The 12,981-nt window shown below is 35.4% G+C and overlaps 1 protein-coding gene across 1 annotated transcript; it reads left to right on the plus strand.

The window, feature by feature from the left end:
* The first annotated feature begins 4,049 nt into the window (after window positions 1-4,049).
* dhfr (dihydrofolate reductase) lies at window positions 4,050-12,126 on the plus strand. The gene is given in 7 exon segments (XM_029439925.1): window positions 4,050-4,127; window positions 4,129-4,157; window positions 4,363-4,412; window positions 6,173-6,283; window positions 10,954-11,075; window positions 11,400-11,515; window positions 12,025-12,126. Coding segments are annotated over 7 exon segments (573 nt in total). The 5' UTR covers window positions 4,050-4,064; the 3' UTR covers window positions 12,107-12,126.
* The last annotated feature ends 855 nt before the right edge of the window (window positions 12,127-12,981 follow it).

The following is a 12,981-nucleotide window of genomic DNA, read 5'->3' on the forward strand; positions in this document are numbered from 1 at the left end:
TCGCGAACAAGACCCCGAGGTACTTGAACTCCTTCACTTGGGGTAATGGCTCATTCCCTACCCGGAGTAGACAATCCACCGGTTTCCTGCTGAGAGCCATGGCCTCAGATTTGGAGGTGCTGATCCTCATCCCAACCGCTGCACACTCGGCTGCGAACCGATCCAGTGACTGTTGAAGGTCACAGACCAATGATGCCATAAGGACCACGTCATCTGTGGAGTTGTTTGACTACCTCAGTGACTTCCATCAGGGAAATTGACGATGATCCCCCATCAGCTTCCAGCTCTGCCTCAACCATAGAGGGCGTGTTAGTCGGATTCAGGAGTTCCTCAAAGTGCTCCTTCCAGCGGCCAATAACCTTCTCAGTTGAAGTCAGCAGGATCCCACCCTTGCTGTACACAGCTTGGATGGTTCCTCGCTTCCCCCTCCTGAGGTGCCGGATGGTTTTCCAGAAGCACCTTGGTGCCGACCGAAAGTCCTTCTCCATAGCTTCTCTGAACTTCTCCCACACCCGCTGCTTTGCCTCTGACACGGCAGAAGCTGCCGCCCTTCTAGTCCTTCGATACCCTGCAACTGTTTCCGGAGTCCTACCGGATAACATAACCCGGAAGGACTCCTTCTTCAGTCGGACGGCTTCCCTGACCACCGGGGTCCACCACGGTGTTCGAGGGTTACCGCCCCTTGAGGCACCTAAGACCTTGAGACCACAGCTCATCACCGCAGCTTCAGCAATAGAGGTTTTGAACATCGCCCACTCAGGTTCAATGCCCCCAACCTCCACAGGGATGGCTAAAAAGCTCCGCCGGAGGTGTGAGTTAAAGATCCCCAGGACAGGGGCTTCCTCCAGACGTTCCAGCTCACCCGCATTACCCGTTTGGGTTTACCAGGTCTGTCCAGAGTCTTCCCCCACCCCTTGATCCTACTCACCACCAGATGGTGATCAGTCGACAGCTCCGCCCCTCTCTTCACCCGAGTGTCCAAAACATGCGGCCTCAGATCAGATGATACGATTACGAAATCGATCATTGACCTTTGGCCTAGGGTGCTCTGGTACCACGTACACTTATGAGCATCCTTATGTTCGAACATGGTGTTTGTTATGGCCATTCCATGACTAGCACAGAAGTCCAACAACAAACGACCGTTCGGGTTTAGATCAGGGAGGCCCTTCCTCCCAATCACGCCTCTCCAGGTGTCTCCATCATTTCCCACGTGTGCGTTGAAGTCTCCCAGCAAGACTACGGAGTCCCCTACTGGAGCCCCCTGCAGGGCTCCATTCAGGGTCTCCAAGAAGGCCGAATACTCAGAACTGCGGTTTGGGGCATAGGCACAAACAACAGTCAGAGTTTTCCCCCCCATAACCCGAAGGCGTAGGGAGGCGACCCTCTCGTCCACCGGGATAAACTCCAACGTAGCGGCGCTCAGCCGGGGGCTAGTGAGTATCCCCACCCCGGCCCGACGCCTCACACCTTGGGCAACTCCGGAGAAGAATAGAGTCCAACCCCTATCCAGGAGTACGGTTCCAGAGCCAAGACTGTGCGTGGAGGTAAGCCCCACCAGATCCAACTGGTAGCGATCCACCTCCCGCACTAGTTCCGGCTCCTTCCCCCACAGAGAGGTGACGTTCCACGTCCCCAGAGCCAGCCTCTGCTGCCCGGGTCTGGTCCGTCGAGGTCCCTGACCATCACTGCCACCCGTGTGACAGCGCACCCGACCCCAGCGGTTTTTCCCATGAGTGGTGGGCCCACAGGATGGATGGATGGGAGGCACCACGTAGCTTCTTCGGGCTGTGCCCGACCGGGCTCCGTGGCAAACCCGGCCACCAGGTGCTCGCTGTCGGGCCCTCCCTCTGGGCCTGGCTCCAGACGGGGGCCCCGGGCTTCCTCCGGGCAGGGTCTCTCCTTTCCTTTCCCTTTCTTTCATGAAGTTGTTTTTGAACCATTCTTAGTCTGGCCCCTCACCTGAGACCAATTTGCCTTGGGAGACCCTACCAGGAGCACTAGGCTCCAGACAACACAGCTCTCAGGTTCATAGGGACACACAAACCTCTCCACCACGATAAGGTGATGGTTCCCAGAGAGGTTGTTGATGTTGTAACTAAAAGTGTTAACTTCATCAGGGCAAGAGCATTACAATCACAGATAGTTTGTTGCACTTTTGGAGGAAAATGAGACTGAATATCGTGACATAGGCTAACACGCTGCTGTCAGGTGGCTCAGTGTGGGACCTGAGAGAAGAGAGTCAAGACTTCTGTGTGAAGAAAGGAAAACACGTCCCACAGCTTTCAGATGCAGACTGGATGGCAAGCCTTCATTTTGCTGTAGATGTGACTGCACTAATGAATGAACTAAATGTCAAACTGCAATACAAGGGCCTTTTTGTGCATGAAATGTACAGCACAGTGAAGGCTTTCATGAGAAAGTTGCTGCTTCTCTCAAGCCAAATGGAGGACAACATTCTCACCCACTTGCCAACACTGAAGGAAGCCACAGTGATCACATCCACAAGTACTCATCCATGTTAGAAGCACTGCATGGTGAGTTTTGGAGGCAATTTTAAGACTTTAAAACAGTTGAGAATTAAATGCACATGACCTTTCCCCATTTACATGCAATGTGAATGATGCACCCAGTGATGTTCAGCTTGAACTAATTTCCCTGCAGTCTGACACACTTCTGTCAGAGCACTTTAAGTCAGTCTCACTGCCTGAGTTGTACTCTTCCCTGAAAAAGGAGAACTTTCCACACATGAGGAGACATGCTCAGAAGATTCTGGTCCTCTTTGGATATACCTACATATATGAACAGACATTCTCAGTGATGAAGTTCAACAAATCCAGATACAGATCCTCTATCACTGATGATCACCTGTCAGCTGTCCTGCGCATATCCACCTCAGACATTCAACCAGATTTCAGTGCACTTGTTCAAGCCCAAGACAGACTGGATTTTTCTCACTGCACAAGTAAAGTGAACTGAAAAACATCAAAAGCACTTATTGCTTTTTGAATAAAGTTGATTAATTGCTTATCTTTACATACTGTAAAACACCTTTTAAGTATTTGTGAAGATTAAAATGTTAAAAATAAAATACTGATGTAATGATTGTTTTTACTGTTTATTCTCTAGGAGTATTTTCCTATTTGACCCACTCCACAATTTCATATATTTATTGGAAGAGAATATCCTTATTATTTTGATTACCAGTAGCAGCTAATCAAAATATATAATGTACTGCTTTTTACAATGGGAGAGAATTAATATTGAGCAGAATTAAGTTCAATTTATTGTTGATTCGGCCCCCCAACACAGCTCGGGTTTCTCATGTGGCCCCTTGTAAAAATGAATTGCCCACCCCTGGTGTATGTGTTTGTGCCTCTTGGCGTGCTTGTGCTTGGACGATTTTTCATGCTGGCGAACATCGCTTTTTCCGCCGTGTGCAAAGCTAAAATCTGAATGGTACACTTTACAAAAAGCACGAGTTTGCCCGACTCTGCTTTTTATTAAATAAGGGAAGGTCTCCTCCCATTTGTCTAGTTACTTGCATAAAGTTTTAACTTGTTTGGCAGGTACAACTGCGTCTCCATCTATCGCCAGTTCACTGTGACTCTCATCCATATGCTTTCGTCTTCTTCTTCTTCTTCTTCTTCTGTGTTATTGTTCCTGTTTTCTTCTGTGTGTTTACCGGCATATGACGTTTTTCAACTAAAGTTAAACATAATACTGTTACCTGCTTTACCGAAGGCCACTTTACCACTGTACACTTTTTTCAACTAGGCCTGTTTTTATTTGAACGGTTAAAATTACGGAATAATTACGGGAAATATTTAAACGGGAGGACAGCGGGATAGTATGAAAAATACGGGATAATCCCGGGGAAAACAGGAGGGTTGACAGGTATGGGAATGGTTTAAGATTTTCAGACGTGTTGGGGTTAACTCCTTAAGATGGCAGTGTTGTATCAAGACTGTCCGCTGCTTTAAAACCTGTAGAAGAAGAAATGGTCTGCCGGCCGGAAGCTGCGGTGTTAATACACGGAGCATAGTTTGTTCAGTCTTCTTACAATGTCCCGCATTCTGAACGGAATCGTGGCGGTGTGTCCTGACCTGGGTATCGGGAATAATGATAAACCTGCCCTGGCATCCTGTTAGACTCAAGTAGGTCACGTTGTTGGATGGTGGACCCTGTTAATGTTGGAATACCGTGAAACCTTGATGTTAAGTTGCGCTCGAGCCAAGCAATAACACCAAGAGCACGAGACATTGAAGCTCGCGTGGTGGCAGCAACAATGACGTTACGTTAAAGGTAGCCTACATGTATTAACTTTGTACAACTATATACTTTTATGTTCTTCTTTTATAGTAACGAATTCAAACATTTCCGAAAGATGACAGCGACGCCATCTGTGGAAGGTAACTTACATTCAGCTCGTTTTGGGGTTAATAAAAGTAAAACATTGGAGTTGCATGATGGGCTTCGCTGTTGGTTAGGCACCCTGAGACAGGTTTTGGATTCCCCACCTATAGGTAGCCTATAGGTAGCCTATAGCTAGCAGGGCCAGCCCTAGGCATCTGGTGGTTCTAAACAAGAAGTTGCATTTGGCCTCTTTTGAACGTCAAAATTCAACCTCTTGAGACTTGCTGGTTCTCACGGTTCATGTAAAGGAGTGGATCTGGGGCAAGCAGTTACATTTGGGCATAACGATAAATAGAACGGTTCTCCCCTAGTACAACTCGTTCGTACCAAGAAACATTGAAACAATCATTTAGTTTGTGAACATAACATCTCTACTGAAAACAAAACGTTATAATAAGCAAGTCCGGATGATGCATAGGGGCGAATTAGGATCTCTGCATTAGCGATGGATTAAAAAAACCTGATTGTTACCTATGTTGTGTGAAGTTGGTGATCTCTAGTACTGATTAAAAATATTGAATACAACATAAACCATGATTATTGGCTGTTTGACTTTGGGATATCACAGTTGCCTGGAGTTACTCTTACTTGATCAAACTGGTGTCTATGTCCAGTGGGGCCATCTCATCTGAATTTTCATGAGCACAAAATTACGTGAAACGCATTTGATCAGACAATCACAGTTTATTGATATGGCCCAGTTTCACAAAATACACATTTGTCTCAGGGGGGTTTACAAACTGTACATCATAGGACACCTTCTGTCCTTAGACTCTTGCAGTGCATAAGGGAAAACTCCCCAAAAGAAACAAGGAGCGCAACTGAGGATGGATCCCTCTTCCAAGACGGACAGACGTGTTATCGATGTTGTGTGTACAGAATAAACAACATAGTAAAATTACAACATAGACAATCCATGTGACAAAAATGATAATGTGAACATATATAAAAAAGATGGATCCAGGAGGATGACAAACAGCTTCCATATGCCAAAAAAATGATGTGGCGTCAGGCAGGACCAGGGCAACAGGCGTAGCCACGATTCATGATCCAGATCTTTTATAGTGACAACCGGCCAGATGACAGACGCAGAAATGCTGAGTTAGTAACATGCATTTAAGGGACATAAAAGCATTCAGATAGAGAGGAAGAGGAGGAGAGAGAGAGAGGTGTTAGTCCCCTGGCAGTCTAAACCTATAGCAGCGTAACTAGAGGCTGGTCCGAGGCAAGCCTGAGCCATTACACCGCAGACAAACAGAATTCCATATTTATAATTTGACCGAGAGCTGAAATAGAAAGAGAGAAAAGCAGAGGGCTTTCATCTCAGATCAGGCTGTACAAAGAATAAATACAATTATTTTACCCTCACAGTGCAGGGAAAAGGAGTGGAAAAAAATTATAACCATAATAGTAATCGGACCAGCACGCCCTTCCTATAATTTTAATCACTTCACATAGATCATGTGAGCATGTAGGATTAGAGTCCCAATTGAAAGTCTTGCCATTCTATGATTTTGAAATGTTGGACATTATTACAGCAGAATAAAATAAACAATAATATCAATGATGAAACTAAGGAAAAAATGTATTATGTGATTTAATTTGTGTCTCTAATGATGGTCATTAGGCCTAATTTAAGTTTTTTTAATTCATCACTATTGTTAGATTGTTAGATTGTAAGACCAATCTTCACCAGCAGTGAAAGAGAGTTGACAGTAATTATTTATTAATGAATTCAAACTTTGCTGTGCTACAGGCAAGCAGAATGTGGTGATAATGGGCAGGAAAACATGGTTTTCCATCCCAGAGAAGAACAGACCTCTGAACAACAGGATCAACATTGTCCTCAGGCAGGAAGTGCAAGTATGTTTCACACAGTTAATATTGCTACCAAGCAGTGTGTTCAACAAAATGTTATGTTTCACTGTAGATACACTGCAACTTGAAAGAAAAATATATAGATACATATATATATTTATATATTTATATATATATATATATATATTTTATATATATATATATATATATATATATATATATATATATATATATATATATATATATATATATATTTATATATATAAATTTCTATATATTTCTATATATACATTTCTATATATTTCTATATATAAATATATTTATATTTCTAATATATATATATAGATAGATATATTATATATTTTCGATATATATATATATTAAGATATATATATATCTAGATATCTATATATCTATATATAGATCTATATAGATATTATATTTCTATATATAGATATATATATATATATGATATATATATGATATAGATGTATATATATATGTATATATATGTAGATATATATGTCTATATAGGTATATATATATGTATATAGATCGTATATAATAATTTGTATATATATATATATGTATATATATGTATATATATGTGTATATATATATATATATATATATGTGTATATATATGTGTATGTGTATATATATATGTAATATATAGATGTATATATATATATATTGTATAATATATATTATATATATATATTATATATGTATATATATATTGGATATATTAGTATGTATATATGTATATATTATATATATGTATGTATTTACTATTATGTATATATGTATATATATATGTATATATATATATATATTTATGTATATATGTGTATAATATATATATATATATAGATTATATATGTATCTATATATATATGATATATAATATATATATATGTTATATCTATATATGTATATATATATGTAATATCTATATTATAATCTATATATATATAGATATATATATATATATATACATATATATAGATATTGTATATATATGTAATATATCTTTGTTTATATACATATATTATATATTACATCATCTATATATTTATCTATATATATGTATATATCATATACATATATACATATAACATATATAGAATATATATATCCCTATATAAATACCTAGATATTCTATATACTCTACCTGCATTCTATATCTATATACTATAATATATATCTTATATATATATACATATATATATAACTATTATATATATGTATATATATCGTTATATATGTATATATGATATATCTGTATATTATCTATAATATCTCTATATATGTATATATTTATATATATATATATGTATATGTATATATATGTATATGTATTATATATATATATAATATATATATATCTATCTATTATATATCTATATATATATATATATGTATGTCTCTCCTCTCTGTCTCTCTGTCCTCTCTCTCTCTGTCTGTCCTCTCTCGTCTCTCTGTCCTCTCTCTCTCTGCTTCTCATCTCTCTGTCTCTCTTTCTCCCTCTCTCTCTCTTTCTTTCTCTCTCTCCTCTGTTCGTCTGTGCTGTCCTCTCTCTGTCTCTCTGTCCTCTGTCTGTCTCTCTGTCTGTCTCTCTTCTCTCTCGCTCTCTGTCTTTCTCTCTCTCTTTCGTCTCTGTTCTCTCTCTCTCTGTCTGTCCTCTCTTGTCTCTCTGTCTCTCTCTCTCCTCTAAATATATATATATATATATATTATATATATATGGATGTATGTATATAGGTATATATATTATTCGAGTTAATCTGGCTTCAGCCTGCTAACTCGTTTTCGGCATAGAATCAACATAGGCGCTGAACAACTCCATTCCAATTAGTTCCATTTTATTTGGGAATTCGAAATAGGTTTCGAATAAGGTTCGAAATAGGTTTCGAAATAGGTTCGAAATAGGTTGATAACCTTAAATAAGAAAAAAACATTAGCATTAAATCTGAATTTGAAATCATCTCAATTATGTTTTGTACCTCAACATAATGCCAGTTTCAAACTTCAAAGCACATCCCCCCCCCCAATAGAGCCAATCAAATTAACTCATCTAATATATTCTTTCCACATCTAAGCCAAACAATGCCCCTAAATAACTCAGCCGCATACGCAATCAAATGTCTACAAACTGCAAACCAAACGCCAGGCTAAACAGTAATATAATATATATTGTATAATGTATATATAGATGTAATATTGTATATATTCTATATATATATAATATATATATATATATATATATCTATATATATATATACAATATATTATATAATATATATATTATTATATATATATGTGTATGTATTATGATGTATGTATAGATGTATATATATATGTATCTATTTTTCTATATATATGTAATATATAAATATTTGTATGTATATCATGTATAATATATATGTGTATGTAAATGTATGTATGTATGTAATATGTATATATATATGTATAATATTTTATCTAGTATATGTCTATGTATTTATAATATTTAATATATATATTTAATATGTTATGTATATATGTCAATCTATATATATATATAATATAAATTCATATACCTATATCTATATATATAATATATATATACTATACATGTTTATATATCTCTATATATCTATATATAATAGTATTATATATAATCATCTATATATATATTAATTATATACATTTTATCTATATATATAGTTATATATATTCTTATATCTACAATTTATATATGTGTTATCTCTTTCTCTTTATATATTTTTATATATATGTCGATATTTCTATTATATATATATGTATATATTTATATTTATATGTTATATACTAATGTATATATATCTGCTCATTATATTTTCTATTTATTTATATATTTATAATTTATCTATATATGTAGATTTCTGTATATATTGTTCTATATATTTTATACTTTAATGTATATATGTATATTCTTTAATGTTTATATCTATCTATATATCTCTATTCTCTATATATATATCATATATATATCTATCCATTTTTATATATATATACATGTTGTATATATAGATTTGTTGTATATATTTTAAAAATATAATATATATCTCTCTATAGCTATTATCTCTCTCATCTCCTAACATGTGTATCTAACTGTGTGTATATCTATAATCTATTATATATATATCTATATCTATATATATATATATATATATACAGTGTATATATATTGTTTATCTCTATATCTATATATATCCTCTATATCATTTTTTTATATATCTCTCTCTATATATATATCTCTATATATACTTGTTATATATATATCTCTCTAGATATTCTATATCCTATATATCTATATCTCATATATATATCTCTATTATCTTCTCTGCTTATATATCTCTTCTACATATATCTATTTATACTATATATATATAACCTCATGTCTATATATGTGTATATATCTATATTATATTATATAATATATATCTATCTTCTCTCATCTCTCTCTATATCTATACTATCTATATTTCTATACTATATCTATATACATGTATCAGTATATATATGTGTATATCTATCTATATATACCTCGTATATCTCTATCTATTCTCTCTCGTCTCTATATATCTCATATCTCTTATCTCTCTATCTATATCCATGTATGTATATATATCTCTATCTATCTATCTATATATTTATATTCATCTATGTATATATAATGTGTATATGTATGTCTTTCTTTATATATCATATCTAATCTATTCATCTCCTCTATATATCTATATATCTATCTATATCTCTATATCTCATATCTATCTATCTCTCTACTAGCATTTATATATTTCTTTATATATCTATATACATATCTCTATATATCTATATCTACCTACATATATCTCTTTTTGTTCTATATATATATATCTATATGTTTTTATATCTCTCTATCAATCTGATATTTTTTATTATCTATATATATATATATATATGTGTACTTTCTTCTGTACTATCTCTATTTCCTCATATATATTTCTAATCTCTATGTATCTATCCTCTTTATATATCTAGATATTATCCTTTCTATCTATCTTTCTATATCTTAATATATTATATATATGTATATATATGTATCTATCTGTTAAATATCTATTTACTTCTCTATCTATATCTATATTCTATATTCTATATTATGTATCTATAATATATATCTCATACTATTATATATATATATGATAATATATTATATATTATATATATTATAATATATAACCTATTCTCTCTCTCTATACTCTCTACTCTCTTTTCTCTCTCTATCTTCTTATATATAATATTATCTATCTCTCTATCTTATTATATATATTTATATCTTATATTATATTATATATCTTATATATACTCTATAATATATATCTCTCTCTATATATCTTCTTCTCATCTACTCTCTATTATCTATCTATACTCCTATATCTCTATATAATGTAATATATACTATCTATATATATATATATATAAGCCTATCTCTCTATATCTATCTATATCTCTATATCATATTCTCCTCTATCTTCTATAATATATATATATATATTAATATATATTATATATTATATATATATATCTCTCTATATATATATATATATATATATATATATATATATCTTATATATACTATATATATATAGCTAATCTAATATTATATATATATATAATATATATATATATATATTTTTTTATCCTCCAGAGTGCCCCCTGCAGGAGCACACCACCTGGCTCCAGACTTCAGCTCAGCTCTCAGGCTGGTTGACATGGAGCTGGCAGAACAGACAGATCAGGTGTGGGTTATAGGAGGCAGCTCTCTGTACAAGGTATGTAACACATAGGGTGTCCACTGCTCACACGTTTTGAGATGTAATAAAAGATAATACAATTCAGACTGTGTTGGGAAATTGACCACAGAAATTGACCATTTTCACATAACCAATGAAGAGTAGGGTTAATCTGATTAATTAACTATTGACAATAATATTTAAATTGTTATTCAGTTTGTAATTTTACTGTCCTACTGATTGCAGCTATCAATGATGGTTATGGTGAACCCACTTCAGGATGAGCTTAAATTACACACACTTCTGCATACACACAGGCTTCTTCTTTCTGCAATTATATTTTGGTTGCTTTGGGCTACACAGGAGTTGATGGAGAACCCGGGGACCAGGAGACTGTTTGTCACGCGAATCCTGAAGCAGTTTGAGTGTGACACGTTCCTCCCTGAAATCAGTCTAGACAAATATCGTCTACTGCCAGAGTAAGATCAGCACACAGCTTCAGCACATTTTTGTTGGTAATTCATTTGTGACAACTCGAGTCTTATTAGTAGTTTTGGCTGTCATTTCTTTCAGTTATGTTGTACTAACTAAGGTAATTGCTCGAGTTGATCCATCTGATGTCAACTTGCTCCAAGATCTCAGCAGTGAGACAAGCCGGGTTTGGAAACAAACCAACTGTTTATGTGTGATTGTCTAAAGCTGCGGCACACTAGTGTCGTGAGAGATCGTCAGGTGTGCCGTGGGAAATTATCCCATTTTTTAAAATCTAGTTTAAACTTTTTTTTAATCAATTTTCTCCGACAGCACTCGTACCGTAGCTCCGACAGTAACATCCCTTAAAGTGTGTCTTAAGAGATGTTACTGACAGTTGTTGGCTGCTAAAAATTAGGAAATTCTCCTGAATTTTGAATTATGCACCAAGACTGCCCTTAAACCTTGAACATGTATCATATACCAGATGAAACATACAGGCTTGTTTCTCCTTCAGGTTTCCAGGAGTGCCACACGAGCTACAGGAGGAGAATGGTATCCAGTACAGATTTGAAACCTATGAGAGCATTGAGAAATAAAACCAGTATGTAATCCTGGACTCTTAGTCATTTGTATTAATTTACAGGTGAAGGGATCTAAAAAAGCAAACAAAAAAACACCTGGACTGAATTTATTTGAAAAAGGGGTTATCCTTAACATGGTCATATGTTGTGTCTGGCATTTTACTGCAAGACCAGCTGAATAGGTCAGTCTCTGTCCTAGCAGCTCTGCAAGGTGGGGTAACTACCATTTCACTGCATTATCATCACAAATTGCAAGTCATCTTGAGAGCAGAGCAATAATACATTAACCTATATTTTAAATGTTTGCAATTTCCACAAAATATTTAGTAAGTCAAATAAACTAGTCAGGAGTTTACCAATCCTAAAGGGGACACCTGGCTGAAATTACAGCAAGTTTTGCAGATGGTAACTGTAGGAGCCAATTAGTGCTCCTGCTATAAGTAGGAACCAATGTTTGTTGACAGTGGTGTTCCGCCGGAAGTAAACAGTTTTTGACCACACATACACAAGTAGGCTGAGGTAGCGTTGGCTCCACAGACTAAGTGATTGTGTGTCATGTTTTGTTTGCTGTTAGGAAATCTGATTTAAGAAGAGAAATAAATGGACTGAGTGTTCAATTACAAACGTCTTGTATCGGAATCTTTTATTCAGCAGACACGACAACAAGTGCGTCAATTAGTAAAACAAAGCAGAGCCTCAGTGGCTTAAAGTGTTGGCTTCTACAGTAACTTTACAAGACATGAACTGTAACACCACCCATGTTGTCCTACAGTCTTGAGTGCCCCTGTGGTCGCGTTTGTATAGGTTAGAGTCTAAAATAAGACTGAGGGACAGGCTATCTAACTGCTTGCAAACCTACTTGTCTGTGTCAGGCATCATCTGGTGTTTCT

This window comes from Cottoperca gobio, chromosome 9 (assembly GCF_900634415.1).
Source record: "Cottoperca gobio chromosome 9, fCotGob3.1, whole genome shotgun sequence".
Lineage (NCBI taxonomy): Eukaryota > Metazoa > Chordata > Actinopteri > Perciformes > Bovichtidae > Cottoperca > Cottoperca gobio.